This window comes from Meleagris gallopavo, chromosome 3 (genome assembly GCF_000146605.3).
Source record: "Meleagris gallopavo isolate NT-WF06-2002-E0010 breed Aviagen turkey brand Nicholas breeding stock chromosome 3, Turkey_5.1, whole genome shotgun sequence".
NCBI lineage: Eukaryota > Metazoa > Chordata > Aves > Galliformes > Phasianidae > Meleagris > Meleagris gallopavo.
The window spans coordinates 60,187,221-60,214,748 of record NC_015013.2 but is presented as its reverse complement, the minus strand read 5'-3'; the positions used below and the strand labels follow the sequence as shown (position 1 = coordinate 60,214,748).

Genomic DNA, 27,528 nt, shown 5'->3' with positions numbered 1-27,528 from the left:
AGGGCATCTGAACTGCATTGCGATTCTGCAGTGAAAACATTGCATGTTGTTTTCACTATTGTACACTTGAACTGCACATGCAAGAAAAAAAAAAAGGTGGAATGTCTCAACACCATAATCAGCTCAGGGTATTTGCCAATCTGAAATAAAGCGGGATGGGAAGCGTGTCCTTCAGAACAAGGGTACAAATGCCCCTTTGCTGCAGTGTGTGTATGTGTGGGTGCGTGAGTCTGTGTGGGGGGCGGGGTGGGGTGGGGTGGGAGGGTCTGGGCAGGGTTTGAAAGGCAGCATTTTTTTTTTATTTATTCTTTTAGAATGTGACAATTTCATGAACAGCCACATCGGGGAGGAAACTGTAACAGATTGCTACAGATGCCTTAAACTATGCACAAAGCTAAGTGACCAAATTTGTTTGTGATTTGAAGGAAAAAAAGAAAAAAAAAAAGAAAAATTACAAAAAAAACCAAGTGCATTGTTTACCTGTTCCTCCCTCTGCTGAAACATCGCCCGTTGGTGGGGTTTGGATGGGAAAAGGAGAAAACGTTTTTTTTTTTTTAGGACAAAATTAAAGGACTAATTTTAAACTTAACAACATTCCATTTTTGTAATTTGTTTGACATCGTTTTCAGTACAGTAAGCACAACTGTAAGCTGATTTGAGAAACTGGTGCTTTCTTTTAGTTCATTTGTATTTCCCTGTTATTCTTGTAAAAGACTGTTTATTGATTCTGTTTACAGTTTGTCGCAACAGCCATTTTTGGGAGAGAGCTTCAGCGTAAAGCCGTTTGTAAGGCTTTGCCGTAGTCATTTTAATATGTGCCTGTTGCTGTTAACTTTTAATTGGTAAAAGAGATCTTTTTGCATTCTGCTCCCGTACATTTAAGTTACAACCGAGTCCAGCAGTACAGAAAGGCGGCGAAGGCTGCAGTCTGCTTCCACTGTACACTGAGCCCAGCTTTGGATTTGGAAATTGTCCTCAGATTCTGGAATTTATTGGCTTGGCCTCTTACTGTATGGAAAACAACTTCTGACTTACCTGTTCGTTTCCCTTCTAAAATTAAGTTGTTGGTTATTCTTTCATGTTCCCTGAAGTAATACTGTAATTCTCGAGGTGGCCATGTTTAAAGAAATAAATTTGTAATGAAATCACTCGTTCTGACCCTGCGTCGGCTTCCTTCTTTTGCTATCTGAGTCCGGGGAGAAGGATCAAAGGCAGGGTGAGTGTGGGTGCTGAGCTGGCTATGAGTGGCCTCTCCTCAGCGGGCTGCTCTGCAAAGGGCCATCCTGGGTGGCCTTGTTAAGGACAGGGCCTCACTGGCTCTATCGACTTTGCTGCTTGTTGCAGGCTTTTAGATATGTCTCAGTATTTCTAAGGGAAAGGAAATGGATTTATAAATATGTATATAGCACTACTTAAATGTAATATTGATAAACAACCTGTGCCATTTGTTGTTAAGCAGGGCGCCAGGGTTCTAATCCCATTTATGAGTGTATGTGGGAGCTTCTAACACTGGACTGAAGTAAAAATCAAAATCCCTTTTCCTCAAAGCATTGTCTGGAAATTCTAAAAATCTATGCTGAGTATCAACATTAATTGTTTCGTATGTTCCTGAGAACATCTGTAATGCATTACAGCTGCTGAGAGTCACTCAGCCCATCTGGATCCTGGAATGCATTATGGAATAGATGTCAGGTTCCCACTGTAACTACTTCTAATCTGCAAATCTGCTGCTGGACCACCCCATGTGCTGATGGAGAGCCAGGCACAGGTCTTGGGTTCTGTTGCAGGTGTCCGTCTGGTGTGCATGTCCCCACTTTGAGTACTGCTGCCTGGGAGGTTTTCTGTGGGCGCTGGCACATGGAATGGAAAGATTTAAAGTAGAAAGATGCATAATAAGGTATATGAAACTATGAAGTAAATTAATTGGTGGCAGCTTTGTGCTGCGTTTTCCATACAGAGGGCGTTTCTGTTACCATAGCTTTATGTCACTAATAAGGCTTTGCCACGTTCTTGTATTTCTGGGGTACCGAATACCTGCACCTCACATCAACATTTCAAACCAGAGAGGTTTAATGTGCGTTTTTCTCACATTTCAGACAAATTTAAGTGGTCGGTCAATATCCTGTTCTTTACAATTAATGATATAACTGAACTGAGTTATGTTATCACAAATTATGAAGTTGAAGTGAAGTTGGCTGAAAAGCTTTCAAAAGCTTTACTTCAGTAGAGTTTTCTGGGCCAGCTGTGGCCTCTGGGAGAGGGGTGAGTGCCACAGAAGTGCACGCAGGGGCTGACCACAACCTCCAGGTGGGTACCAGGAGTGTATGAGAAGCTTCAGGGTAAGCCTAGGGGAGGCATAACCTCCTCCCTCCCTCTGAATTATCAGTGGTGTGCTACTCTAGGACTAATTGTGCTGCACAGCAAGGTAAGCAATCCTGTTCTGAAACAGATGTAGGCTGCCAATGCATTTTGTCACTGTCATAGAACGTAGACTGTACTTGATTGTGGCTGACATCATTTGTAGAGTACCACAAATACCCAGTATTTATTTTAAATGCTTTTAATTTTATATAATGGTAATAGAGCATTAAATACAAAACACCCAAAATTAACTTTTCAAAAAGTGTTGTAAAGACATTTAAAAGAACATGAAGATTTAATGGCCTATCAGTAAAACTGATGGCAGAGCATTCTGAAAAGAATTTATATTGTGTACATATTAACATCATTTCAAGTTTCACACCAGAAGACATCCTCCTTGATCGTACAATCTACATCCCAGTTACAAGCAGCAGCAAAGCCTCAGTCATCATCAGTAACCTCCCAGCACCATTCACTTGTTTTTACTTCCAGTGTGCTCTGTTTCTCTTTTCCTAGAGAACAGCAGCTCTAAAAGGCACTTGTACTTGTTTGAGTATGGCAGACTATGGAATAGCCACACCTGGCTCGTCTGAGCCCAGCTGCAGTCAGAGCAAACCCTGGCTTCCCTTAGGTGTGCAGCAGTTACAGCTGGTTGCAGAACAGCTTTTCTCAATCTGAGTTCTGGTTCTAGCTTCAGCCCTGCACGTTTGTAGACAGAGGCAAGAGAATTGGTCAGCAAACCAGCTCTGTGCGGGTCTGGCAGCAAAGAATTGCTATGGGAAATCTGCGAAGGACTTCCCCTGAAAACACATTATGTGAACAACTTCAATCGTGGCTTCCTGCAAAGAGGACCACGAGGGCTTGTGCAGTCCCCAACAACTCAAAGCCTACCCAGCTGGGAATGAAAGGTGTCTGTAACCATCTCTTAGCACAGCTGAGATGAGCGATATACTTTTGGCAACTTGCACCCCCTGGTATTTTCTGCCTTTTTATCTACACCACTGCTGCTCTGGCTAACACGTGCTCTGACAGTAATCCTTTCACTTTGCTGCTACCTCCTGTGTAGTTCAGGTTTGCTGCAATACCAGCATTGAGGGCCCTACAGCACAGCACTCTGTATGCTGGCCACAAGATGGTAAGTACTGCTATCTTACCACTGCAACTCTGTGCTGCTACTAAAAATCTCACACCAAGTGACTTCTGCAGCAGATTTCAGTTTTTTGATTCAGAATGAAGCAGCTGTACTCAGTTTTTTGGGGGAGGGGGACTAAAAAAATTCCTAAAATGAAGTTTAAAAGAAACACTGACATGGAAAAAGTCAGTATCAAAGTAAACACGGTAGTGCAAGTTACCATTAGAGCTCAAATGAGTGATTAACGTAAGGGTATATCGCCGTCATTATTAACATGTACACAATGTTTTAAGGCAGGCAGTTATACACAAGGAATGTCGTAGAGATAACAGTGTTACTGAACAAAAACCAACATGTAAATCTATATAGAAAGCCAGGTTTGAATACAAAATTAATACCTGAGTATAAGGTCGAATTTATTCCTTGTGGTAAATCACATGCAAACATGCACCTCAAACTTCATGTTTAGTTCCACATCAGTTTTCTTCAGCTTTGCGTAAGACCACTTGGTCCTAATGCTATTTGCAACACAGGAGACTTCAGACAAAGCAGCTTGACGGTCTTTCATGTAGTGATCTCGGAACATTAAGATTTTTCAATTAAAGTCTTCATTTTTCCTGTAGACTTCAGCATGTGCGGTCCAAACTGAGAAGAAAACCAGAAAGGCACTGATTGCTTTCAGCAGAGACCCGGCTGAACTATTACCCATCCAACGTGTACATAAAACCAAAACCTGGGCAGTGGTAACTTCCTTTGTCAACTTGTTCCTCTGCAAACGTTGCCAACTCAGTCTTCTATCTTAAAGCCTCTGATGCTAGAAACAAGGGATTGATGTGGGGGAAACGCAGCCCTGAAGTTGTGAAGAACAGCCTGAAAAATACTGGGGCTGTTCAGTGTGGGGAAAAGGAGGCTGAGGGGAGACCTTATTGCTCCCTTCCAATATCTGAAAGGTGCTTACAGCGAGAACGGGGTTGGTCTCTTCTCACTGTGACAGGTGACAGGACGAGGGGAAATGGCCTGGAGTTGCACCAGGGGAGATTTAGGTTGGATATCAGAAAATACTTCTTTACAGAAAGGGTTGTTAAGCACTGCAATAGGCTCCCCAGGGAGGTGGTTGAGTCACCATCCCTGGATGTGTTTAAAAACCATTTGGATGTGGTGCTCAGGAGCATGATTTAGTAGAGGGTTGTTAGAGTTAGGGTAGTATGGTTAGGTTGTGGTTGGACTTGATGATCTTTAAGGTCTTTTCAACCTGAGCAATTTTATGATTCTATACTAACCTGAAAGGCCTAAGCCAGAAGGCAAGTGAGTCACGCAGCACTAATAAGCTGAACTACTTGCAAGTCCTGAGACTTATGGCTCAGAAGTCTTACTTTTTTCAAGTAATTCAGAGTACAGCTAACTCTTTTGGTTAAGTTGCTTTAGATTTTGGAGTTTTACACTTTTCTGTTCTGATTCTATAGCACAAGGCTTTGAGGGCTGTTTACTAACATCACTGATCTATATTATCTTGTTTTGTAAGTAAATGTATATTGCTAGAAACTCACATCCTGAATATCCACTGCTCAAAGAAACCCCGTGAATTTCAAATCAATCTGAAATACACTAGGAGACACTGACTTGTACTAAGAATAATCTCATTTTAATGCCCCCATGTTGAGAAAAAAAAAAAAAAGAAAGAAAGAAAGAAAACCACACTAAAAATTGTTAACTCACTTATACCATTAGAAGATGCTCCCTATGTGATTCAGCAGGCATTCTCAAGAATTTGTTTTCAATATTCCTCTGAATGGTTGCTCCAGGACTTGGCTTTGAAATGACCTGTGCACTACCAGCCTGGTAACAGGCACAGTTCAGATTTGTTTCAAGTATGAGCCCACAGGAATCAAGTTTTTATGGTACCACGTTTTCACTGCAACAGGAGATTCTTGTTTAAAGAAGAAAACTTGAGAAGGGATTTTTAAATCTTGAGCCAAACCAGTACACAATCTTGAGAGCTGATATTAGAAACAAAACATTTTTGCCACAACTCCTAATGTATCAGCAATACTTCATGGGGTTTTGTGGACAGGTTTGTTCATTCCTTGGTATTTCTGTCTGCTGGCAGAAAGATTTATTGGGCTTACCGGGCAATTATCAAACAATGATTAGTCCAAGCAATCAGAAGCACAATACTCACCAGCACCACTTCAGTCTTTGTCTTAGTTTCAGTCTTGGGAATTACTTTTTCAGTTTCACTTTGGCTATCCCTTCGGTATCGGTAAGCAAACTTCTTCTTGAGTGCTTCTGCTATTAAGGCTGCAGGATCTGTGGGGTCAGCTGCTTTTGGTTTTGTATCTCCTGGTGACCTAGAAAGGTAAATGAAAAACCTCAGCAAAGATTTAGAAGTCATGAATTCATTTCTACTCTTGTTTGTCAAATGTTACATCGTCATCTCCCCCAAGTTCAAATAGTTCTTAGTCACAAAAGCAAACTGCTAATGCAGAAGTTAATAAATATAAATAAACATCTTACTTTTTCACCGAGCGTAGTTTCACACTGTTCATGTCTTTGAGGATTTCTAGCATGTTTGGTATTTCAGGCTTCTTCGGCCCATTTTCTGTCGGAATCTGTCCAGAGTTTGCTTTTCTGTGTTTCCGTTCTCTGATGAGCTCAATGGCAGAAATGCTTTGCTGCGGAGCTGGGGGAGGGAGCGGTGGAGGGGGAGGAGGTGGCGGCGGTGGTGGCACACCAGGAACAGCAGCCGAGGCAACAGGGCTTAGCCCAGCTGCAAGCAAAACGTGCCATGTCAGTTTCCTTCTATGTACCCTTTATACCTCACAAATACTCTGATAAGAATATGATTAAAATAGTTTCAGTTGTCTCCTCTCTGCCTTCTTTAGATTGTCACATAACTTAAGTTGATATCGCTGAAAACCACATCAAAATCCTTCCTTGAATTCCCAGTTCAAACTGCACTGGGATGCATGTCACCATGTCTTTCAAATCAAATCCTGCTTTTAACATTATTGATATTTCACTTTTATCTGAGAAGCGGGCCCTGAGCTGGCCATTATAGAATTGTTTGAGTTGGAAGGGACCTTTAATGGTCATCTGGTCCAGCTCCGCTGTAGTTTGCCACGGGAGTGATGATTCCTTCACTTTATCACCAGAAATTACCATACGAGACTTTAAAATGTATATTACACAGCTTAAATAGTGCTTAAATTCAAGCTCTTTGAGGTTAGGGGTTATTTTAGGACAGCCAATCATGTCTGATCTATCTTGACTTGGTATTCCCTCTCTCTTTAGATTAAAAAAAGTTACAATAGTAGAAATCACCAACACGTGAAGGAACCTCTGCTCAAATGCACCTTTAAGAAACTGCTAAAACCAGGTTAAGTCAGAGTTCTGAGGCCCAGAGTATCTAGTCTAAATATGTATGCAGATAATACAGGAGTCTATTCTGCATCAACGTATTCAAACACAACTGTTACCACATTCTACCAGAAGAGGGAGGTAAAGATGATAAAGTCACATCAAAATTTAATACATAGAGGAAAAGGGAAAATGGGGAAAACTAAGTTCCTGTGGGACTTCCTCAAATAACTACTTGCAATTCAAGAATGAAAGAAAGTGACCTTTAAAACTGTTTCACCATTTTGTAGCTGAACAGTTAAGGAAGAATCAGTTTGCTGGCAAAAACTGAACAACACCATGAGCACAGGCACAACAAAGTACTTGATAGGAATCAGTGAAAACCGAATGGCTACTGTCTGCAATTGGCAATGACTCTCTCTCCCACTAATCCTTGCAGACTAGAGACTCAGAATTGGATGGATAGCAGTGGTTAGTTGTGAGGGAAAGAAAGAAAAGTTGTTACGATGCTTTCTACAGGAAACAACTTCTGGTTCTGTATGCATAATCTCTTTTTCTGCTATTTATTTCATAAGCTTGAGATATAAACTACATCTTCCAGAAGCATAATCAGTCTCTTACATGACTATATCATTATATGGGATGGTCTATTTCTGGGAAGGAAGATTCAGATGTTAGTAATTATTAAACAGCTTTAATTTAGCTTTTCTCTGAAAGCTGCTAATACTTCTTTTCTCATCTGCAGACTGGAATTCTGATGAGCTTTCACAGAAATGCCCCCTACCTGGAGGCATTCAAGGGAAGGCTGGATAGGGGGTCTGATGAGCCTGGTCTAGACAGAGGCGTCCTTGCCTATAGGGGTTGGAACTACATGATCTTAAAGGTTCCCTCCAACCCAAATCATTCCATGATTCTGCGAAACATCAGGACTGATGGAGTACTAGAAAATATGAAAAATGTGACAGGCCTCTTGCTTTCAAGAAATACCTCAGTGTGGCCTTCCAGTACCTGAAGGGAGCATATAAACAGGACTGGGAATGACTGTTCGCGATGGTGGATATTCATAGGACAAGAGGGAATGGTTTTAAATTGAGACAGGGGACATTTAGGTTAGATATTAGGAGGAAGTTTTTCACACAGAGGGTGGTGACACACTGGAACAGGTTGCCCAAGGAGGTTGTGGATGCCCCCATCTCTGGAGGCATTCAAGGCCAGGCTGGATGTGGCTCTGGGCAGCCTGGGCTGCTGGTTGGTGACCCTGCACATAGCAGGGGGGTTGAAACTGGATGATCGTTGTGGTCCTTTTCAACCCAGGCCATTCTGTGATTCTATGAAATACTCTCTATCTCTCCATTAAGATGCTCTGTCCATCTACTAACCTAACTAAAGCAGTATGCAGAAGCGTTCAGTGTTGCATTATCTCACAAAAATGATTTACTGCTGTACTAAACATAAAGAGGAGAATTCATTGAGTAATTTGTGCTAAGAGTACACAGTAGATCTAATACCTGCTGTTAGATTCTGTTGTTCTTGCAAGATAACAATTTTGGCTATTTGTGCTCTTAAAGTGGCAAGTTCATTTTCCAGAGCACTGATCTTCTGCAGAGCTTCTTCATTTGCAATTACTGTGCTTCTGGGTGCTGGTTCTTCGTGTAACACATTTGGTATGGAGTCTGGTCTGCCTAGGGAATTTCCATGTAGTTCACCTGAAAGGGGCTGGGCTGTTTTTGACCACACTTCTGACCTGTAACAAAAAACACCAGAAAATTCTTCTTTAAAGGCTTTCCAATCAGTAAAAACTAAAGCAAACCAAGAACAGAAGTTGAAGGATTGACAAAAATTGTCTTCACACCAATCACTCCCACCAAAACAGACAGCTTAAAGTAAGAGCCTTGCATCCCTTCTATTTGTGTTACAGGTGTTTTTCTTTCTAGCCAGCTTTGTAAGGAGTACTGAATTTCCAGAGGAAAAAGGAATTAATTCCCTCCTGCCCCAACTCTACTCCTCTGCCTCATGCCTATTTTATTTTTTGTTGAAATTAAGATTTAAATTTGTTTTGATCCAAATGCTTCCATATTTCTTTCCATAAGCTGCAAATAATCATTTGTAGTTGATCCTTTGAAGGAGGAAGAGTTTGTTAGTTAGTTGGCACATTTTTATATTGTTTCTGAACTTCTGGACTTCTGCTCCATTTCTGCCCTCCATTTTACCAGTGGTGGGAGAATGGAGCATATGGAACTTGATGCTGCTTATCAATAAATAGGAAAGGATCTTACATGAAGGTTTCTAAGAATAAACACAGCTATAGAGAAATAAAGCTTCATACAATTTAAGAGAGTTTGTGAGTTTCCCATCTTCTCACAAAGAGCAAGAACATTCAACTCTGCTGCCTTCGCACACGAAGGCAGAAGCTACGTTGAACAGAGATTATTGAACATCTGCAGTCACCCACAGTTTATACTAATTGGTGACAACAACATTTTAAAACAGGCTGAGTAGAGCTGATACAGATTAATGATAATGGGGTATCATAAATCAGATCACCATCTGTAAAGATGATCGGCAATTGAGTCTTTCACAACACTGACAGAAAATATCAGACATTATCCAGAGGAGCTGTGGATGCTCCTTCCATAGAGGTGATTAAGGCCAGGTTGGATGAGGCTTTTGAGCAACTTGATCTAGAATGACAGTCTCATCAAAGTTGGAAAAGAGTTAAGATCACCTAGTCCAACTCTTAACTCCTCACCACCATGCCCACTAACCCACGTCTCTCCTGCCTGTTCCAATGCTTGACCACCCTTCCTGAGAAGAAATTTTTTCTAACATCCAACCTGAATCTCCCAGGGTGCAACCTGAGGCCATCACCTCTCATCCTATCACTGTTACATGGGAGAAGAGGCCGACCTCATCACAACCTCCTTTCAGGCAGTTGTAGAGAGCTGGAAGGTCTCCCTTGCGTCTTCTCCAGACCGAACAATCCCAGTTCCCTCAAGTGCTCCCCATAACACTTGGGCTACAGACCCTCCCCAGCTTCACTGCCCTAATGGGTGGCAAACCTGCCCACAGTAGCAGGATTGGAACTTGAAAAAGTTGGAAAACTGAAAAATACCAAATGTATGCTGCACTACATAGCATCATGCACAGGTGTAATAAGCAGTGCACACTGAAATGTTCACGTTTACTAAGTAATTGACCTGCAATGCTTCATTAGAAGCTTACACTGCCTTAAAGCCACTATTTACCTAGAGGATTCTTTCAGTCTGATCTCATATCTACCTGTCCCAACCTGCCCTTCCTTTGCATGCAGGCACTTCAGAAGTACATCACTCCTACAGTTTCTGGAAGGTTAGTCTGAACTAAAGCTTTCTTTGCACTATAGAACTGCACCTCTGTTTCAGGCTGGTGTGAGCAGTAATTTGGGTACATTTGAAAATGGAACTTCATCACCCAGGCCAACCTGTTTTATGCAGCTACAGTGCTATGCAGTACTCCATGTCCAACACAGAAGTATCTATGCTATCATTCTGGACACAGGTACTCACACGTTTCCCTGCCAGTCTTCATTATAAAGATGAAGACAAAATATAAGTTGTAATTTTAAAATTATGTGCTACAGAATGCAAAGCCCTGACCAGAAGGATGAAAAATGATGTGACAATTAATAGATCGTCAGAATGATCATTGCTGTTAGTCAGGAAGCCTTACAATACCTTGTCCCACACTAATGAAATCTCTGGAGAACTAGAGAAGAATCAGTGAAAGTGATTGTGCCACACCACAGTAGATGTTTCTGTGAAGCTCATTTCTGAAATCAATAAGTTAATAAAACCAGAGTCGTCTCTGTTCATGTTCTCAAACCAATCTTTCATTCATAATCCTGCTATTGTAATCTCTACTTATTCTTTCCCATTCCTACCTTTTCTATCTCCCAGCCCAGAAGTGCTCTGTATTAATTGTAATGCACAGGGTATTTCATTGGGGAGTACCCAGTTCTTTTGCTCAGCTTATAACTTCAAAGAGAAAATCCAAGTGCATACCTGAGCCTTGTAGAGACTTCACCTTCCTCTTGAGCAACCCATCCCACATCTGCAAAAGAAGCCACTGCATCTTCTCTAAATTGATGAGGATGATTTCCTTCTGTGGCTTGAGAAGTGAGCTAGATTTTAAAAACAAGATTGAAAGTTTTAGAAACATTTAGAAACTTTTAGTTAGGCTGCACTATTAACTATTAACACATACATGCACAAAACACATCAATAGACTCATTACACTTGCTACTGTCCTAAGCTTGGTGTAAAATCTAACACACTATTCAATCTAGTCTCCTGAATATTTGATAGAAACTATATTGGTTTTTGAGATTCATGACTACCTACATGTACTATTGTGCAACGCTCAACGCTGAAAGTCCAAAGCAAACTGTTACCTTAATAACAAAAAACATCAACACTCTGAAGCGCTTTGCTGTAATAACTCAAATAATGTTTTAATGATATTCATGACCAGTAGTTAAAGAAAATAATTACTACTTCTACCTATTAATCTTTTACAGTAACTTAGTACTACTGTGACAGAAAAATTGTTGTATGTGTTTCCCTTTCTCTACAATGTCCAAAATTTCTGTCTGAGACTTCAGCCGTGTCTGTTGCATGGGGAAAAAAAAGTCCTTCTACCAACTCCATTATCATGAGGACTTTCAATGACAGCTACGACAGAACTATAATGGAATGAATAAACTATTTACTAAAAAATCTCACTTACAGCATGCCAAATAGACAGACCTTTTTGCAGCACAGTTCTATAGCTTTCTGAAGCCAAAGGTGAACAAGGCTCAAGAGACTGGAACATTTCTTCCATTTACAGTTAAGTGACCCAAATGGAAATCTAACAATTGTCTGGGCCATCAATATATGCTTCATAACCACAACTATACAGAATGGTTTCAAATCTACTTTGAATTATCAGCTGCTTCCCCAAGCTACACAAGGGCACTCGGTCCAGCAAGTACAGCCTGGTCTCTGTACTTAAGCAAATAAAAGCTACTGAAATATCTTTCAGTAATTCCTCCTGCTCTGTTTGCTGCCTTTAGTTATTTATTTCCAGTGTGACTATGCCACCCCTACTGCATATGTTACATATAATCCACATGCCAAATTTGCACGTGAAGTTCTGCAGGTGTTTAAGTGCTGGCAGTGGCAGAGAAACTACTAACCTTGACAAAGATGGTGGTAGCATTTAATAGTCTCTGAAGTATTGCCCTGATTCATCCTGCTAGCACTTAAAGGCAACTCACTCTTCTAAGAAGAAACTATAATGTAGCAGCAATCACAAAATGCTAGCACTATCCTGAATTTGTAGCTGACCCAGCACAGTAGGACTTTAATCTTGTTTAGGTAAAACCATTTATGAAGAACATGCACACATATCTTAGTTGTAGCCTTTGATACACAAGTTCCAGAAATATACAAGTTCTGTTTTTGTTGTTATTTTTTTTCCTCCCCTAGGAGTTGTCACAAACAGCTTTGGGAATTGAGATTATGAGGTGAAGATGACTACTCTTGCAACTTGTGCATGAGCCTTTATCACAGCTCCCAGGAGTATATATTGGCATTACTCGATCATTTGGAAACAACAGGGTTTTTTCCAGGTAGCATCAGCACAGATGGTAATATGTTATCACGTTAACAGTTGTGCCTAATATCATCACAGTCTGCCTCTCTTCAGAACAGTCTGGAGCATACTATATTGCACGGTAGGACTGTCACTGTTTGAGGTTTCCTTGAATTTTTTTCTTCTTTTTTAAAATAAAATTATTATGACCACTGCAGATGTATTACAGCTAACGGTAATTAAAAAACATCTCATCTGTAACACAGCAGCTGCTTCTTGCAGGCCATACAAATTTTCCAAATGGTAATGGCCATGTGAGGAACTATTACCACAAAAAGGCTGAAGGTGCATTTAAATCAAGGTATGACATGTACTTGCATCAGAAATCATTTTAGAAAGCAACAGTAAGGAATGCATTTACCACAGCCAGGTTTCTTGCATCATGAGATAAGAAACTTCTAATCCAACATCAAGTAGCAAGTCTTCTGTTACACAGTGATGCAAGTTTCTTCTTACTTTTCATAATTCATATTTACGTGTAAACAGAATCTACTTGTTCCATATGCAGATGTTTCTTTTCTCTATCCCTATAAATGACAAGGTCTTCCACAGAAGTGGGTTCTGAATTTCAAGTTGAGGCAAGGTTTTAACTGAACTTGGAAGTTAAAAGCCAGCACTCATCTCCTAAAACATTTCCTTGTCCATAGAACATAGATATTTGAAGAACCCTGCTGAATGCCCTCCAGCCCATCTTGGCTGAGGAACATTTGGACAACTGCTCTGCCAACACCTGAAATGGAGAAATGACAGCTGAAAACAGAGGCCCAATTCTATTAAACACTGAGTTGCAGGAATTGGATGAAGGACTGGAAGTAGCTTGCTTTTCTTTCTCTGGGTAATGCATAGCTGTTTCCCTAACTTTTTCCTTAACAGACTTTTTTCCTATTTTAGTGTGTGTGTGTTTCACATATACATGTGAGCATGCAGACAAAGAACGTCTGAAAAAAACATATGAACTGCTTTTTGATGGTGTCAAAATAGGGTCCTACCTCTTGTTGGCTTCAAGAAGTGGAAGGTAGAACAAATATTTTTACACATTTAAGAAAGAACAAAAACCTCAAGCTTCAAATTACTAATAGACTTGCGTATTAAACATTTGGAAATACTTCTTCAGGACAAACTTACTATGATTTTTCAGATTGGCACTGATGTTTGCTACATTCACATCAATTCCTTAGGAGGCATGTATTCAATTATAAGGTGTATATCAGACAAACAGAAGCATGGGACTACAGAGATGTCGTATCTGGAAGATTCTGGATTGATAACACTGAAGGAGGAAGGCTCCTATCTTCTGTGTGTTTGTCAGTTTGTTTGAATCTACCTCAGCTATATTGATGCTCAACTTTTTTCCTCCTAAAGACAACAGGGAAATGTAAAACATGACATATAAAAACCAGCCTTACGAACCACTTTCATTTGTTCATGCCATATACAGTCAAGTTCTGTCACTGCTTACTGAACGCATGAGCTGCACTTAGCAATAAATATTGACGAGGACAAAATCCACAGAGACAAGTACTGCAACAGTCACACACCTCAAGCATGCAAGGAGAAAAGAATGAACATAAACAGAGATGCTCTTTCAATACCCCTTATCCATTTGTCATAAGAAAATGAAAGCCTGTAGAATGTTTATTGATCTCAGATAAAGTTAGAAACACTGGTGGTATGCATGCACCCCCAGATGAGGCAGGAATGGTTTGCTTTGGTTTCTGGAGAAAGTGACTTACAGCAAAGTTCAGTGCATGGTCCTTTCATAATATAGCTAAAGCTGGCAAGAAAGAAAAAGGAAGAGACAGCCATAGGAAAGCCTCAGTTGCAACAGTATAAACGCGATCAAGACTGGTACTGAACTTCACTACAGAACCTTAACACTGAGATAAAGACAAAGATAGATGTTAGCATCACACTTCTACATATTCAGCAGTTTATAAACTGAAACAGTTATAATTATGCTCAAAAGCCCACATTAACCATATAAACTTTAATATGCATAAAGGCCCCACTTTGTAATGTTTGAAATTCAATCAACTATGACAATGGTAAGGAAAGGTTCCTAAAAGCAGCACATCTTATAGGAGATGAATGTTTATACTTAGTGTGGATAGAATCAAAGCAAAGCTCACTGCTCATATCTTTACATTTCAACACTAAAAGTATTCTGAAAAAAACTCCCCAGATGTATCTCCCAGCTCTCTGCAAGTACAAAAACCAGAATGTCTTCTTCTACGTACTGTTTTGAGAGAAGGCATTATTTGGCTATTTTTTTTTTTTTTTTTTTTACAAATAAGCATTATCTTCCCTTGCATAGCTTTCACAGCAGGGTGAATCAGACACAATGCAGGAGGACTGCACTTTTACAAATGTGAGGCACGCACAGCTGTACTGCTGGCATAATCATTATTAATTATATACCTAAACATTCAAATTCAGCAGGCCATTTTCTTGTCCTTCCCACTTGCACAATCCCTCCTGTAGCAATGTATACGTTTATTATTTCAAGTTTCATGAAGACACCCATGGTGGGAGATACTTGGCCCTCAAGTCTCTGAGAGAGCAAAAATGTTAGCATGGCTTTTACTATCACCACAAAGAGACTTCTATGGTAATCTGAATTATTTGATTTTTCTAGGCTTATTTTTAAATTCAAATACTATACATACACCTCACATAGGATACAGAGAGTAATGCAAGAGTGAAAAAATTAGCTATGTAAAAATTACCTTGCCTTAGTATGGCTGATGGTTTCCACCATTCATCTTTGTGTTTTCCTCCCTTGTTCCAAGAAACATTCCTCTCTCAGCAGGAGTTTCAAGCACTAAATACCTGCAATTCTATACCCACCCCCTATGCACAGCATTCTCAGAGTTGAAAAGATTCCATGTAACAGCTTCCATTTTCCCTTCTGTTCCTGAACACTTGTTATAAAAAGCAAGGGTTTCTCCTCCTTAAGCTTTTGCACTTGCTCTTTAACCTCCCACTAGGTGCGGACAAAGTTACAAGATAACAAATGAGAAAGCTACACAGCACTTACGTTCCTCTTTCACCTAAGATGAGCTAGCCTTCTGCAAAAACAAAAAAACAAGGGTACCCATCTTATAAATAATTTTTTACTTTCTTATAAAGTTTGTTATTTTCTCCAATATTTTTACATAACTGCCCACCTTTGCATGCTTTTTAAGCCTAGTCTTTAGTACTGTTTTTTAGAAGTAAGTTTTAAATGTTTCTCTCTTAAGAATTGATATTTTTTTCCTAGAAATTACTTTTTCAAACTGTATGTTCTGGGCTGCATTAAAAAAGGGGTGGCCAGCAGGGAGAGGGAGGTGATTGTCCCCCCTCTACTCAGATCTTGTGAGACCCCATCTGCAGTACTGCATCCAGGCCTGGGCCCCCAGTACAGAAAGGATGTGGAGCCCTTGCAGGCCACTAAGATGATCAGAGGGCTGGAGCACCTCACCTATGAGGAAAGGTTGAGGGAACTGGGCTTGTTTAGCTTGGAGAAGAGAAGGCTCTGGGGAGACCTCATCGTGGCCTTCCAGTACTTGAAGGGAACATATAAACAGGACGGGGAATGGCTGTTCACGACGGTGGATATTCATAGGACAAGAGGGAATAGTTTTAAACTGAGACAGGGGACATTTAGGTTAGATATTAGGAGGAAGTTTTTCACACAGAGGGTGGTGACACAATGGAACAGATTGCCCAAGGAGGCTGTGGATCCCCCATCCCTGGAGGCATTCAAGGCCAGGCTGGATGTGGCTCTGGGCAGCCTGGGTTGCTTGGTTGGTGACTCTGCACATAGCAGGGGGGTTGAAACTAGATGATCGTTGTGGTCCTTTTCAACCCAGGCCATTCTATGATTCTGTGATTTTAGAAGTTTTATTTTCTTTAGGAAAACAATTCAAGTTTTGCTATGTGTGTTACAGCAACACTGGTCAGCATTTTAGGCAGTACTGAAAAGAATCCATAGTAGGTAAAAATCTGAATTGGAAGTGGGAAGAACTGAAGTAAAGTATTCTCGTATGTGGCAGGGTTATCTAATTCTGCTTTCATGAACCCTCAAGTCAATTTATATAAATGAGCCATAGAATTCCCTAAAATCTTTCGATACAAGAGTAAATCTCTTCATCTGTATAGTGAAACTTGTGTTTTAAACTGTTGAGACTCCTACCTGAAACTGAACTCTTGGACACTGTATTAGAGAGAGGTTAGTACCAATTTTTCTCACAATACTCCGAGATGAACCATAAGGCTTGCTTGACCAAAGTACCTATTGGGAAGAAAAAAAAAAGTCAGAAGTTAGATTAAAAAATTAATCACCATATTGGAACAGTTTCCCTTTATCCTTCTGTACTGTGCTTGTACTAAATGTACATATGATTTAGAATTTATTTTTATTTATTTTTTTCTTGCTAGGAATACAATATATAGTTATGACAGTTGAAGTTCAAGACAGCCTTTACATTAAGTTTAAATTCAAAGCAATAAATCTAGTAATGCAGTAGGATTCAAAAGATGCGATCTTCAAAAGCATAATTTGCCCCCTTTTAACACAATAGATGAATCTGCACTGAATCATACACTGCTTTTTAAGGCGTTTCATGAAAACCCATTCAATCATGAAAAATCCAGGATCACAGAATGGCCCAGGCTGGAAGAGACCTCAAGGACCATGAATCTGCAATCCCCTGCCACAGGCAGGGCCACCAAGCTCCACCTCTAATACCAGACCAGGCTGCCCAGGGCCCCAGCCAACCTGGCCTTGAACACCTCCAGGGTGTTATATAATTCCACATTCCCCAATTTTTTTAAATTTTTTTAAATTTAATTTTTAAATTAATTAAATTTTTAAATTAAGAGCTCTTCCAACACAGGAACAGTGCCTACTGGTCTTAAGAGAAACAGACTATAAGCATGTACAGAGTAGAATGTGCAACTGTGGAATTAAAGAGAAAAGTGGAAAAAAGAAATATTTGAAAATTAAAATGCCCTAACATACAGATGCAGTAAAGGAAACTGCAAATAGAACCCCAATTCATCTAGCTTCTGATTCTAAACTGTTTCTACTGAAGTTCACACTTCTTCTAGGTCATTTCATTGTGGATTTATTTTTTATCTTTTGTTTTACTTAACGACAAGAATGCTTGCTCTCCTATTTTACTACAGTTGTATGAAATGAGACTTTAACCCTAGAAGAATTCTACAAAAAGAGCAGAACAGAAGAACTGGGAAAGATTTCAGTAGGGAGAATGACAACAGAAGCAAAGGAGAAAAGGTAAAATGATTGAGGGGAAGGCTGTAATGAAGATGATGTGGCTAATAAACAATCAGAACACTGTCTGGTAATTAAAAATACTTGGACAGTATTTACTTTTGACTGTAGATACAAATTTACTATTCAGATCTTAGTTTTTAGAGACTAATGAATTTAAGCAAACTCAACACCCTGTTAAGAGGTTGGCAAAAACAGAAATCTTAATATGAATTGTATGGATTGGATTGAAATAACACTGATATGGCAAGGCTGTATTGCTTGTGTGAGCTGCGTGGTAAAGCTGTGGGAGTTTCACACCACACCACTGAATAACACTTTGAAATGCTACACAAAAATCACTACTCTTAAAATTCAGAGGGTTCTATTAAGAACAAAATACTGTGCTTCACAGAATTTATCCCCAGATTATATTACTTCAAAAACTTCACAAAAACATTTTGCTTAGTTCCATACTAAAGCATCTTTCTTTCCTCTGACTTTAGTACAATGTATACGTTTTGACAAAATAAATGCATATACAGACAGCACATATGCTATGCTAGATTTCCACATCAGATTCTCATTGTTGCCAACGATTACCTCAGACTCAATTTTTCATTACAGGAAATACAACTTTGCTTCATACACAGTTAAGTTTGAATACAATTTTTTTTCAACCTACAGAGTCCTCTCTGGGAACTGCATTTTAGATGCCACAAAGAACCACCTCTCATTTGTGAGGACCACATTATTGTCATCTATACAGCTGAACAAAAAGTAAGTAGACTGGAGCCCTCAAGAATAAGTCACCGATAAGCAGTACTGCAGTAATAGAGTCTCACCATTAACAGTCAATTCTGCTGCTAAAAGCAGAATGGTTGACAACAGTCTCAAAGTGATGTTGCATTGGAAAAAAATACTAGTCAAGGGAATGCTTGATTAATTACGGAAGCATTTCCACAAGAGCAAAGAGCCTGGACTACGTGCTGTATTGCCAACCTAAGTGCAGTCCATTTCAAACAAGTGGTAGAACTTGTTTAGAGATTGCTCAGACTACAGACAAAAGGTTGACTGAAACCCATATCCTCCCTAATATTTGGTGCCTAAATACATTTCAGGTTTTTAATGACTCAGTTTGGGTGATTCAAGATATGCCTAGACAGTATTTTCAGAAAACTGCATACAAGTTGTGCCTCAAGGTATGTCAATAAAGTCAGCACTGCCCAGCTGAGCTAATAAGTCTCAGCATTGCTCTAATCCTGCTCACACAGTTTCTTGTTGACTTGAAGCACTGGCAGAGCAAGTCTGCAGACTATTACTTAGTAATACCCTCTTATTGCATCAGTGTTTTACTGTTCTGCAGGACGGCTAACATTTGGAAATGTAACCACGTTACTCCAGGCTTGAGACAAACAGAGAATAGGGGGAAATAGAGATTAAAAACTTATTTCCCCCCTATTCAGACTAAAGATGTTGCTAACAATAGCCATGCCAGCACCCAGAGTAGTAAGCATATTCTTGTGCTCTGAATTTTCAGTGTTATACTCCGTGAAATCTCAGATTTAGGTTCTAATAAAATCCTAAAACACTGATTCTTACGGGTAATCTACAATATATATCAGTTCTACTCCCTGTAAATTCCTCAGTGGTCTATCACAACCACCAAAGTAAGAACCATCTTAAATAAGTACTGCACATAGTTGTAAAGAATTCCATCTTATTAAAATGTATTTATAACTTAAAGACATTACTGTATTGGAGACAGCAGTTCTACACAAAACAGCTTCCTAAAGATCCCAGTGAAACAGCAGATGATATGTAGCAAATCTCTCTGCTAAGCTCTGACAGAAAACTTCCCATATTCTTTCATTCAGGAAGAAACCTACGCAGGCATACTCCTCTGTTTTCCTAGTGAAGCACACAGCCATGTTGCTCTCCTATACAGTAACATTTTCAGGAGGAGAGGAGAGAGGCAGATACAACACAATAATCATCAGTTTCATGGGGCTTTTTATATATCTATAGATAAGAGCAAAGAAGGAAGGACACTTAAGAATGAATTCAGCTGTCAACTCAGTTGAAAACTTTCCTTCAGCTTCAAAATACACCTAAAAGAGGAGAATGGAAAGCATCATCTACACTGTAAACAGTTTATTGCTAGAGCTAGAAGGAACTACACGGTATTTTTAATGCACACGTTACACAGTACTTCAGTGTCTTGAGTAGGGAACTGCATACCTGCTCAGCAATGCAGAATCATACAGATACTGAGTATATTTAAAGTGCTCTGCTGGAATGGATAAGGGCAAATTAAAATATATGAAGTGCTTTCAATACCTGATTTTCTGGAAAAAAAAAGAAAAAAAAGAATCAAGTTTGAAACACTTACTGATTCCATGTTAAGTCCAACTTGTTCAAAAATCATCCTCATTAAGCTCTTAAACCAGCGAATCATCTGGACTGGAAAGGGTTCTTCCAAATCTGGATTTAAGCCTTCCAAATCTACAGGGCTGCAGAGGTTCCATAGTCCTTCTGAAAAAAGAAACATGAAACAAACATTTTAGAAGCATGCTGAGGTCATACAAAGAGGAGAATTGCTCCATGTATTTCAGAAAGCTTCTGAAGCAGCTGCTGAAAACAAGACACTTCTAGACAATTCCTAGTACTGCAAAGTACAGTTATCCAGAAGACAACTGACCTAGTAGAGGCAACAAAGAGTTTTGTAGTATGATTTTTAAGAAGTCAAAGCTGCTGCAAAGCTAATGGCTAAAACACTGGGAAAACGACTGCTCACTTCAATTGAATGGAATGCCTGCAACCAAGGACCAATGCTGTGATTCAAGGGCCGCATTCCTAGCTGAAACTCTTCCCTATGCAAAAACAAACTCCAGAAAGCAGACCCCTTCTCCTCACTTACATTCTCTAACAGCTTTGTTGTTTCCCACAACAGAAACATGGAAATATGACTAATAGAAGAAAAAGACAGGAAACAGTGTCAATGTGGGACCTGAAAATACTCGAGTGGCTTATAAAGTTGGCCAGATTTCAAACTGTGTCTATTTATACATACTACCATTCACTAAAGATGTTTTCATTGCATATCTTTCCCTTAAACATGTTCTACGCCAGTCACAACTTGGATGCCACTAAGAATTGTGTGCCATTAAAAAAAAAAAAAGAAAAAGAAAAAAAAAAGCTATAGCTTTAGGTTTACATTTGTTTCGTGTATCAGGCTAGAAACAACACTCTGTTTGAAGCACCCCGTACAAAATATTTGTAGTATGAACAACTGTGTTGCTAAAGCCATTACAGACAGAAGGATGACTAAGGCAATGCGGCAGCTAGGAACTGTTAGTTAGGAAGCTACAGAGTCAGGAGATGGAAAAGCAATGCAGTTTGAAAGTGCCCACAAGCATCACAGTTAAATCATCACTGTTTCCATTACAAATGTTTTTGGGATTGTTTTTTTTCCCTAACAGTCAACAGTTCCTTAGTGAGAATCTACTCCTTGTGGAAACTTGGCAAGAAGGATGCAGCCTTACAGGCTTTTTGTTTTTGTTTTTTTTCCAGACAGGCTTAAATACAACAACAAAATTGATATTAGTTTCTCATCACCACAGAAAGAATAACACGTTTCCTAACAGGACTTCCTTTTATTGATGAATAACTCAGGAAAAAGCACTATTTTACCAGCTAGCAGAGGACTAACTCATTAAGAGATTAAATGGAAAAGCAACAGGAAAGAATAATGGGTTGCTTATAAACTGCAGTTCCTGAAAGATCCCCTCTCCAACCTCCCTGCAGGCTCACTTTAGGTACTGGAAGACCAGCACGAAGTCTCCCCATAGCCACCTTCTTTCCAGACCAAACAAGCCCGGATCCCTCAGCCTTTATTCGTAGGAGAGGTTCTCCAGTGCTCTGACCATCCTTGTTGCCTTTCTCCAGATCCAGTCCAACAGCTCTGCGCCCTCCTCATGCTGGGAGCCCCACATCTGGATGCAGTATTGCAGGTGGGGCCTCAAAAGGGCAGAGATGACTCCCTCTACCCTGCTATATTGCTCTTTCAAAAGATAGCCAGGTCATGCCAAAATGCTAAGATGTAGTCGGTCAAGTTTTATTAAGAAAATAAAGAAAAGGCAATGATAATTTTGGTTCTGATCAACTGAGAAGGCAGAATCTTTAATAACAGAGGTAAGTGGGTGCAAGTGACTTAATAAGATGATTATTTTCGGTTCACATTATAAATCACCATTTCTTCTACAGCCTAAATGTTTAAAGTGGTCAACATTCTGAACTTGCCTATGACCTGCTGGAAGAAGTGACAGAAGTCACTCTGTGAGAGTGCAAAGTACCCCCGGATCCTGAATATCAGCACAGCACCGAGGACAACTGTGTTTTAATAACCTCATTACTCATCTAAAAAGAAATCTAAAAGGGAAACGCTTCTAAATACATCCCTTTGATATTTCTATGAAATTTATTAGTTTTCCAGATTTACCCCCAAACTTCACACTCATTTCTTCCAGACTACCCTGCACACTATTTTTCTTCACAAATCTCAATTATTTCGCAATTATTCCATGTGCCGAGAACAGAAAGGGTCATTTCACATGAAAAGTGGGACAGCAAGAATGAAAGTATTAGCAAATACCTTGTACACGTGCCAATCTCAAGAGTTAAACATTCACTGCTTTTAGTAACCTAGAACAACAGCTCTTTTAAAATACTGTTTGCTTGATCTGTTCTCTGACTTCTTCATTATCCTCTACCTGGTGCTCGCTAAATTAAAAATAATAGTAGTTTAGCTCCTCTGAAGCCTCCTCAACTCAAATGCTGCAATAAAATGCCCCAAAGTGACAGTAATATCGCTACAAAATGTGACACTTCTGTGTGCTTAAACAAAATGATTACAGTGGTAAGGAGTAGTCACAGGCAACATTCCCAGAGGAGGTTAGAGGAGAAATAACACAAAGAATGGCATCTCGGTCCGTACAGCAGGCAGGATGGGAATGCCACATGTTGCTCACTTATACATCTCTACAAACACAAAAATTAACAATGCTCAAGGGTTTTTTTTCTGATATGGAAACGTGCAGAAATTCCCTGTTTGGAAGTGAGCAGGGCTACGCTTCTGAGTGCCAGGGTTCTCACTTCAGCCTCGCTGAACTCTCCTTTGCCCCCACCTTTCCCAATCACTTACGGAGTTTTCACTCAATATTCTCCTATTAGATATCGGTCTACAAGGCTGACAGATAACACACCACTTCATAAAACGTTAATGAGATAAACACAAAGGCTCTGAAAGCTGTACATACAAGCGTACCAGTCAGAAATGGAAATGAAACTCTTTGCCAGGCTCTCAAATTGAAATATTTCTACGTGGATAAATACAACACTGGAAAATACAAGTTCCTTTCAAACTGTGAGTTCTCTCTCTTAAAAAGAAATATGATATTTGTATTTGTCTTCCTAAGAGAAGTTTCTCTAAGTAAAATCCATGCAAAAATAGAAGAGAATGCTTTAATGCTCCTGGTGCAGCAGATCAGCTATATATGAAGAGAAAACAAGACCATGAAAAATGAAAGATCTAGTCTCTACATTGAAAGGGTATGCATAACATAAATAAATACATTTATTTCAAAGAAGTATGGTTTCAAAGAAGAACCAAGCACATAAAAAAAGTTACATTAAAGAAAAAAAGCAGGTTCCTCCTTATTTCAGTAGGAAACTAGGCCAGGCATATCTTCAAAGTCTTTATGACATGATGCATGCTCATCTAATGAAGTTTTATCCAAATCATATCCATAAGGAAGCATATTAAAGAATTAATTTAAAAAAGGGCAAAAAATGAATGAAAAAAATAATTACAGGACACCAAGCGGTGGGCAGAATCTTCTCATAAAGGAGCAGGCCCTCTCCCAAATCACGGCACACCACTTATGAGCAATGGAGGTATTTAGCAGAGGTCACAGGCAACTGCAGAAGTCTGCTTTTTGGCTCAGAAGACGCCAAGAACAAAGTGCCCACTGCTTTGTGAAGCGCTTGTTTGGAAAGATATGCCTAGGGGCAGATACATGTCAGTGGATACTACAGAGATGGCTGAAGGGATAGGTTCACAGAATTACCAAGGTTGGAAAAGATCTTCAACATCAGCCAGTCCAACCATCCACCCATCACCAATAGTTCTCACTAAACCATGTCCCTCAACACAACATCCAAACGTTCCTTGAACACCTCCAGGGTCTGTGATTCCACCACCTCCCTGGGCAGCCCATTCCAGTGCCTGACCACTCTTTCAGAGAAGTAGTATTTCCTAATGTCCAGCCTAAATCTCCCCTGGCGCAGCTAGAAACCATTCCCTCTAGTTCTATCACTAGTTACACAAGAGAGAGCCTGACCCCCAGCTCACTACAACCTCCAATCAGGTAGTTATAGAGAGCAATAAGGTCGCCCCTGAGCCTCTTCTTCTCCAGACTAGACAATCCCAGCTCCTTCAAATGCTTCAGGTTAGAATAATCATGAAGTCTACAGCAAGAAATAAAAACAATACATACATTCAAGAGAAGCGAAATGGATGCCCTGTCCCTGGAGGTGTTCTAGGCCAGGTTGGATGAGGCCCTGGGCAGCCTGGTCAGGTATTGAATGTGGAGGTCGGTGGCCCTGCATGTGGTGGGGGAGGTTGGAGATTCACGATCCTTGAGGTCCCTTCCAACCCGGGCCATTCTGTGAAATGCTCCTCCATCTCTAAGCCAAGCAGTAAGGCGTTATACAAACAGAACCACACACCCACGCTGTGCTGCCAGACTCACACAGCTCCCCAGTGTTTGCTGTCAGTGCCACTCCTGCTACAGCTTTGAGAAATGAGAAAACGCAGCTTCTATTACCAGAGCGGTGCCACTGCCTGGAAAAGCATACAGAACGTTCTATGCTTTTTTCCACCATAACGTCTCTTAGTAACAATTTCAGGCTCCCACACAACGCAACCGGACCACAGCTTTAAACCCTCCATATTGTTTTGCTTTCCATAACACGCTGCGAGTTGCCACCGCCACATAAGAGGGTTTCATTTTCGGACAGCTTCAATCCGCACACAGCCCCGCCTGGAGCCAGAGGAGCACCAAGCCAGCTGCCCGCTCCGCACCTGCCCGCCACCGCCCCTCAGGGCCTCCCCGCAGCCTGCACCCCCACTTCACCTCACCTGACCCCACTTCCCGCCGCCAGGGCTCACCGCTCTGAAGGCGACGTACACCGGCGAGGCTCCGGCTGCCGCTCTCCCCTCACGCGCCGCTCCCGCCCCGACGGGCCGCGGGCAGCCCGACAGGCTCAGCAGCTACCGTCACCACTGCCACGCTCAGCCGCGCTCTCACCCGCTTCTCCCACTGCGCTCGCGACCCCACCAACAGCCAATCCGCGGCCGCGCCGGCACCCTCCCGACCAATAGCCGGCCGGCCTGAAGAGAGGTGGGACCTCAGCCGCCCTTCGGCAGGCTGTCGAACGACCTTACCCGGCAGCCACCGCGCCCTACCGTGTCCGCCGGACACGTGACCGGCCTCCGCCAATAAGAGGCGGCCCTGGAGAAGCTGCCGTTGGCTGCGTGGTTCGGCTGCTGCTTTGCAGTGGGTGCTGGGTGATTTGGGTGAGCGGTGGCCTAACCCGCTTATTGGTTAACCTAACGGTGCCTCTGTAGCGTCGGAGGTGCCGCTGTTGGGAGCACTCAGGGTTTGGCTGGGGCGTGTGTCTTATTTCTGCTGCTGAAAGCTTTGCTAAAGCTTTACTAGAGTACTTACTACTGCACGCGGGATGCGTAGGGCGAGTACCTGAGAGCTCAAAGCTCACGTGTGGTGAGTGGGACAGAATCTCAAAGCAAAACAAAAGCTCCAAAATTCCAGAGGAAAAAAGGTCTACCCAGTAAATAAGACTAAAATCTGCTCATTTTAAAATAAATTTACCTGACTATAAATTTACCTGTCTGATTCTTTTGGACGAGGGATTAACTGCTTTGGGCTTAGCAAGGTGCTGCACGCATCTGCCCGATTGCTGGACTGCAGTCCCCGGTGTGCCTTGCGGCGCAGCCGCCGGCCAATCCCGCCTCACCGACAACAAGACGCGCCGCGATTGGCGGAGAGGCGCAGGCGGCGCCGCACCAATCGTGTTGCGGCGCGGAGGGATGTGTGCGGTCGGAGCGGGCCCGGTGGCGGTGCGGGAGAGGTGCGGGTTGTGTCCCCGTTCCGTCCTCTGCCCTCCGCGGGCGATGGGGGCCTGAGGTTGGGTGGTGTCGGTCTGGAGACGTCTTGTTCAGCGGTACGAGGCCGGGAAGAGTGTAGGCCGCTCTGGGGGGCGGGGGTGGGAGCGGGAGAAGCTGGGGAGGGAGAGGCGGGCTGGCCGGGAGGGAGGTGCGGCCGAGGGGCCCCTGTCTTTTGTCAGCGGCTCCCGGGTGTCATTATGCTGTTGTAGGTGATGGAGAAGCTGAGAGCTTCGGTTTTTGTACTCGGTTGCGACTGGGGAGACAGAAGGGTCTGGAGGAAAAGAGTGTGACTTGATGGGGTAGGGTAAAACTTAGCTTCGTGTGTATTCAGGAGATCAGAAGAAAAAACGATAAAGGCTGATACGGATGAAGAGAGGTGTAGAAGGGATCTGGTGCTCGGGACACGACTGGAAGTCAGAGGCTTTTGTTAACTCCACAACTAATTTCATTTTTAGGCTTTGAGTAAGCTTTTATTGATGAGCTAATGAATGGACTGAACTTCACAGAGATTTTTTACCAATTTAGAGCAATCTATTTGAGAATATAAAGTATTAACTATGGCGTGTAATCCTCAATGGATCTCTTTAGGACTTAGGACAGTCAAAGGAAAGAATATGGAGGATAATCACTGATTTCTCATATTAGCATTTCCTTTCCCGAAGGATGTGGAGGTCGATGGCCCTGCCTCTGGAGGTTGGAGACCCATGATCCTTGAGGTCCCTTCCAACCCAGACCATTCTGTGTGAAGAACCAGTGACAGAGAAATTAGCAGTTTAGTTTTTTTTAAATGTGAAAATGTCAGAAACTATTGGACGTTTCTACACGTGCATCTACCATCAGTTAGAGATATAATGTTTTAATGATATTATTTGTTTGGAAAATAATGGTAAAAGAATGTTACCAGTTACAAATTTAAATTTATTATGCAGGGGGAAAAAGAATGCAAATTAACAATATGTCACTATTCATGCTTTTGTGCCTTAAAAAAAGTTACTTACATGAGTTTCTATTGGTATCACCACGACCACAGCTGGCATTCAGTAGTTTTGGAAGCATACAGTCAGTCTTTTGGAGCGATCATAGAATGGTTTGGATTGGAAGGGATATTACAGATCACCCAGTTCTAACCCCTATGCTCTGGGCAGGGCTGCCACCCACCAGCTGAGGCTGCCCAGGGCCCCATCCAACATGGCCTTGAACGCTTCAAGGGATGGGGCATCCACAACCACTCTGGGCAGCCTGTGCCAGTGTCTCACCGCCCTCTGAGGGAAGAATTCCTTTCTGACATCTAACATGAATCTCTGTTCTTTCAGTTTAAAGTCATTCCCCCTCATTCGTGATGCAGACCTTCTCTTTTAACTAAGCTTATGCTTCTGTGGCCTTTTAAATAGTTACTCCTCATTTAAACAACTCTGGAATCAGATACTAAAACTAAAACACATCTCATCTGAAATAGATACGTCAGCTTGCACTTTGGTTGAAGCAAGGTGTGACCTATTTTTT

The 27,528-nt window shown here is 41.3% G+C and overlaps 2 protein-coding genes across 4 annotated transcripts in view; one reads left to right on the top strand and one right to left on the bottom strand.

Annotated features, from left to right (window-relative positions):
* Positions 1 to 2,544: 2,544 nt before the first annotated feature.
* On the bottom strand, positions 2,545 to 25,834 carry MTFR1 (mitochondrial fission regulator 1). 3 transcript variants are annotated; one of them, XM_019614079.2, is made up of 8 exons: positions 25,746 to 25,834; positions 20,170 to 20,312; positions 16,698 to 16,796; positions 10,891 to 11,009; positions 8,359 to 8,594; positions 6,008 to 6,260; positions 5,673 to 5,841; positions 2,545 to 4,138 (listed from the first exon to the last, which is right to left on the bottom strand). In XM_019614079.2, the coding sequence occupies exons 2-8, from the start codon at positions 20,233 to 20,235 to the stop codon at positions 4,079 to 4,081; spliced, it is 1,002 nt and encodes a 333-aa protein (XP_019469624.1). In that variant the 5' UTR covers positions 20,236 to 20,312; positions 25,746 to 25,834; the 3' UTR covers positions 2,545 to 4,078. The 3 variants fall into 3 exon arrangements, with proteins under 3 accessions (XP_019469624.1, XP_003205131.2, XP_010707307.1); XM_003205083.4 differs by lacking the exon at positions 25,746 to 25,834 and adding an exon at positions 24,979 to 25,191; XM_010709005.3 differs by lacking the exon at positions 25,746 to 25,834 and adding an exon at positions 25,009 to 25,190.
* The window catches only part of PDE7A (phosphodiesterase 7A), a 36,379-nt gene continuing 34,431 nt past the window's right edge, over positions 25,581 to 27,528 (top strand). The window contains exons 1-2 of the mRNA XM_010709021.2: positions 25,581 to 25,584; positions 25,768 to 26,044. Coding sequence (XP_010707323.2) covers positions 25,581 to 25,584; positions 25,768 to 26,044 — 281 coding nt within the window. The remainder of the gene's footprint in view (positions 25,585 to 25,767; positions 26,045 to 27,528) is intronic.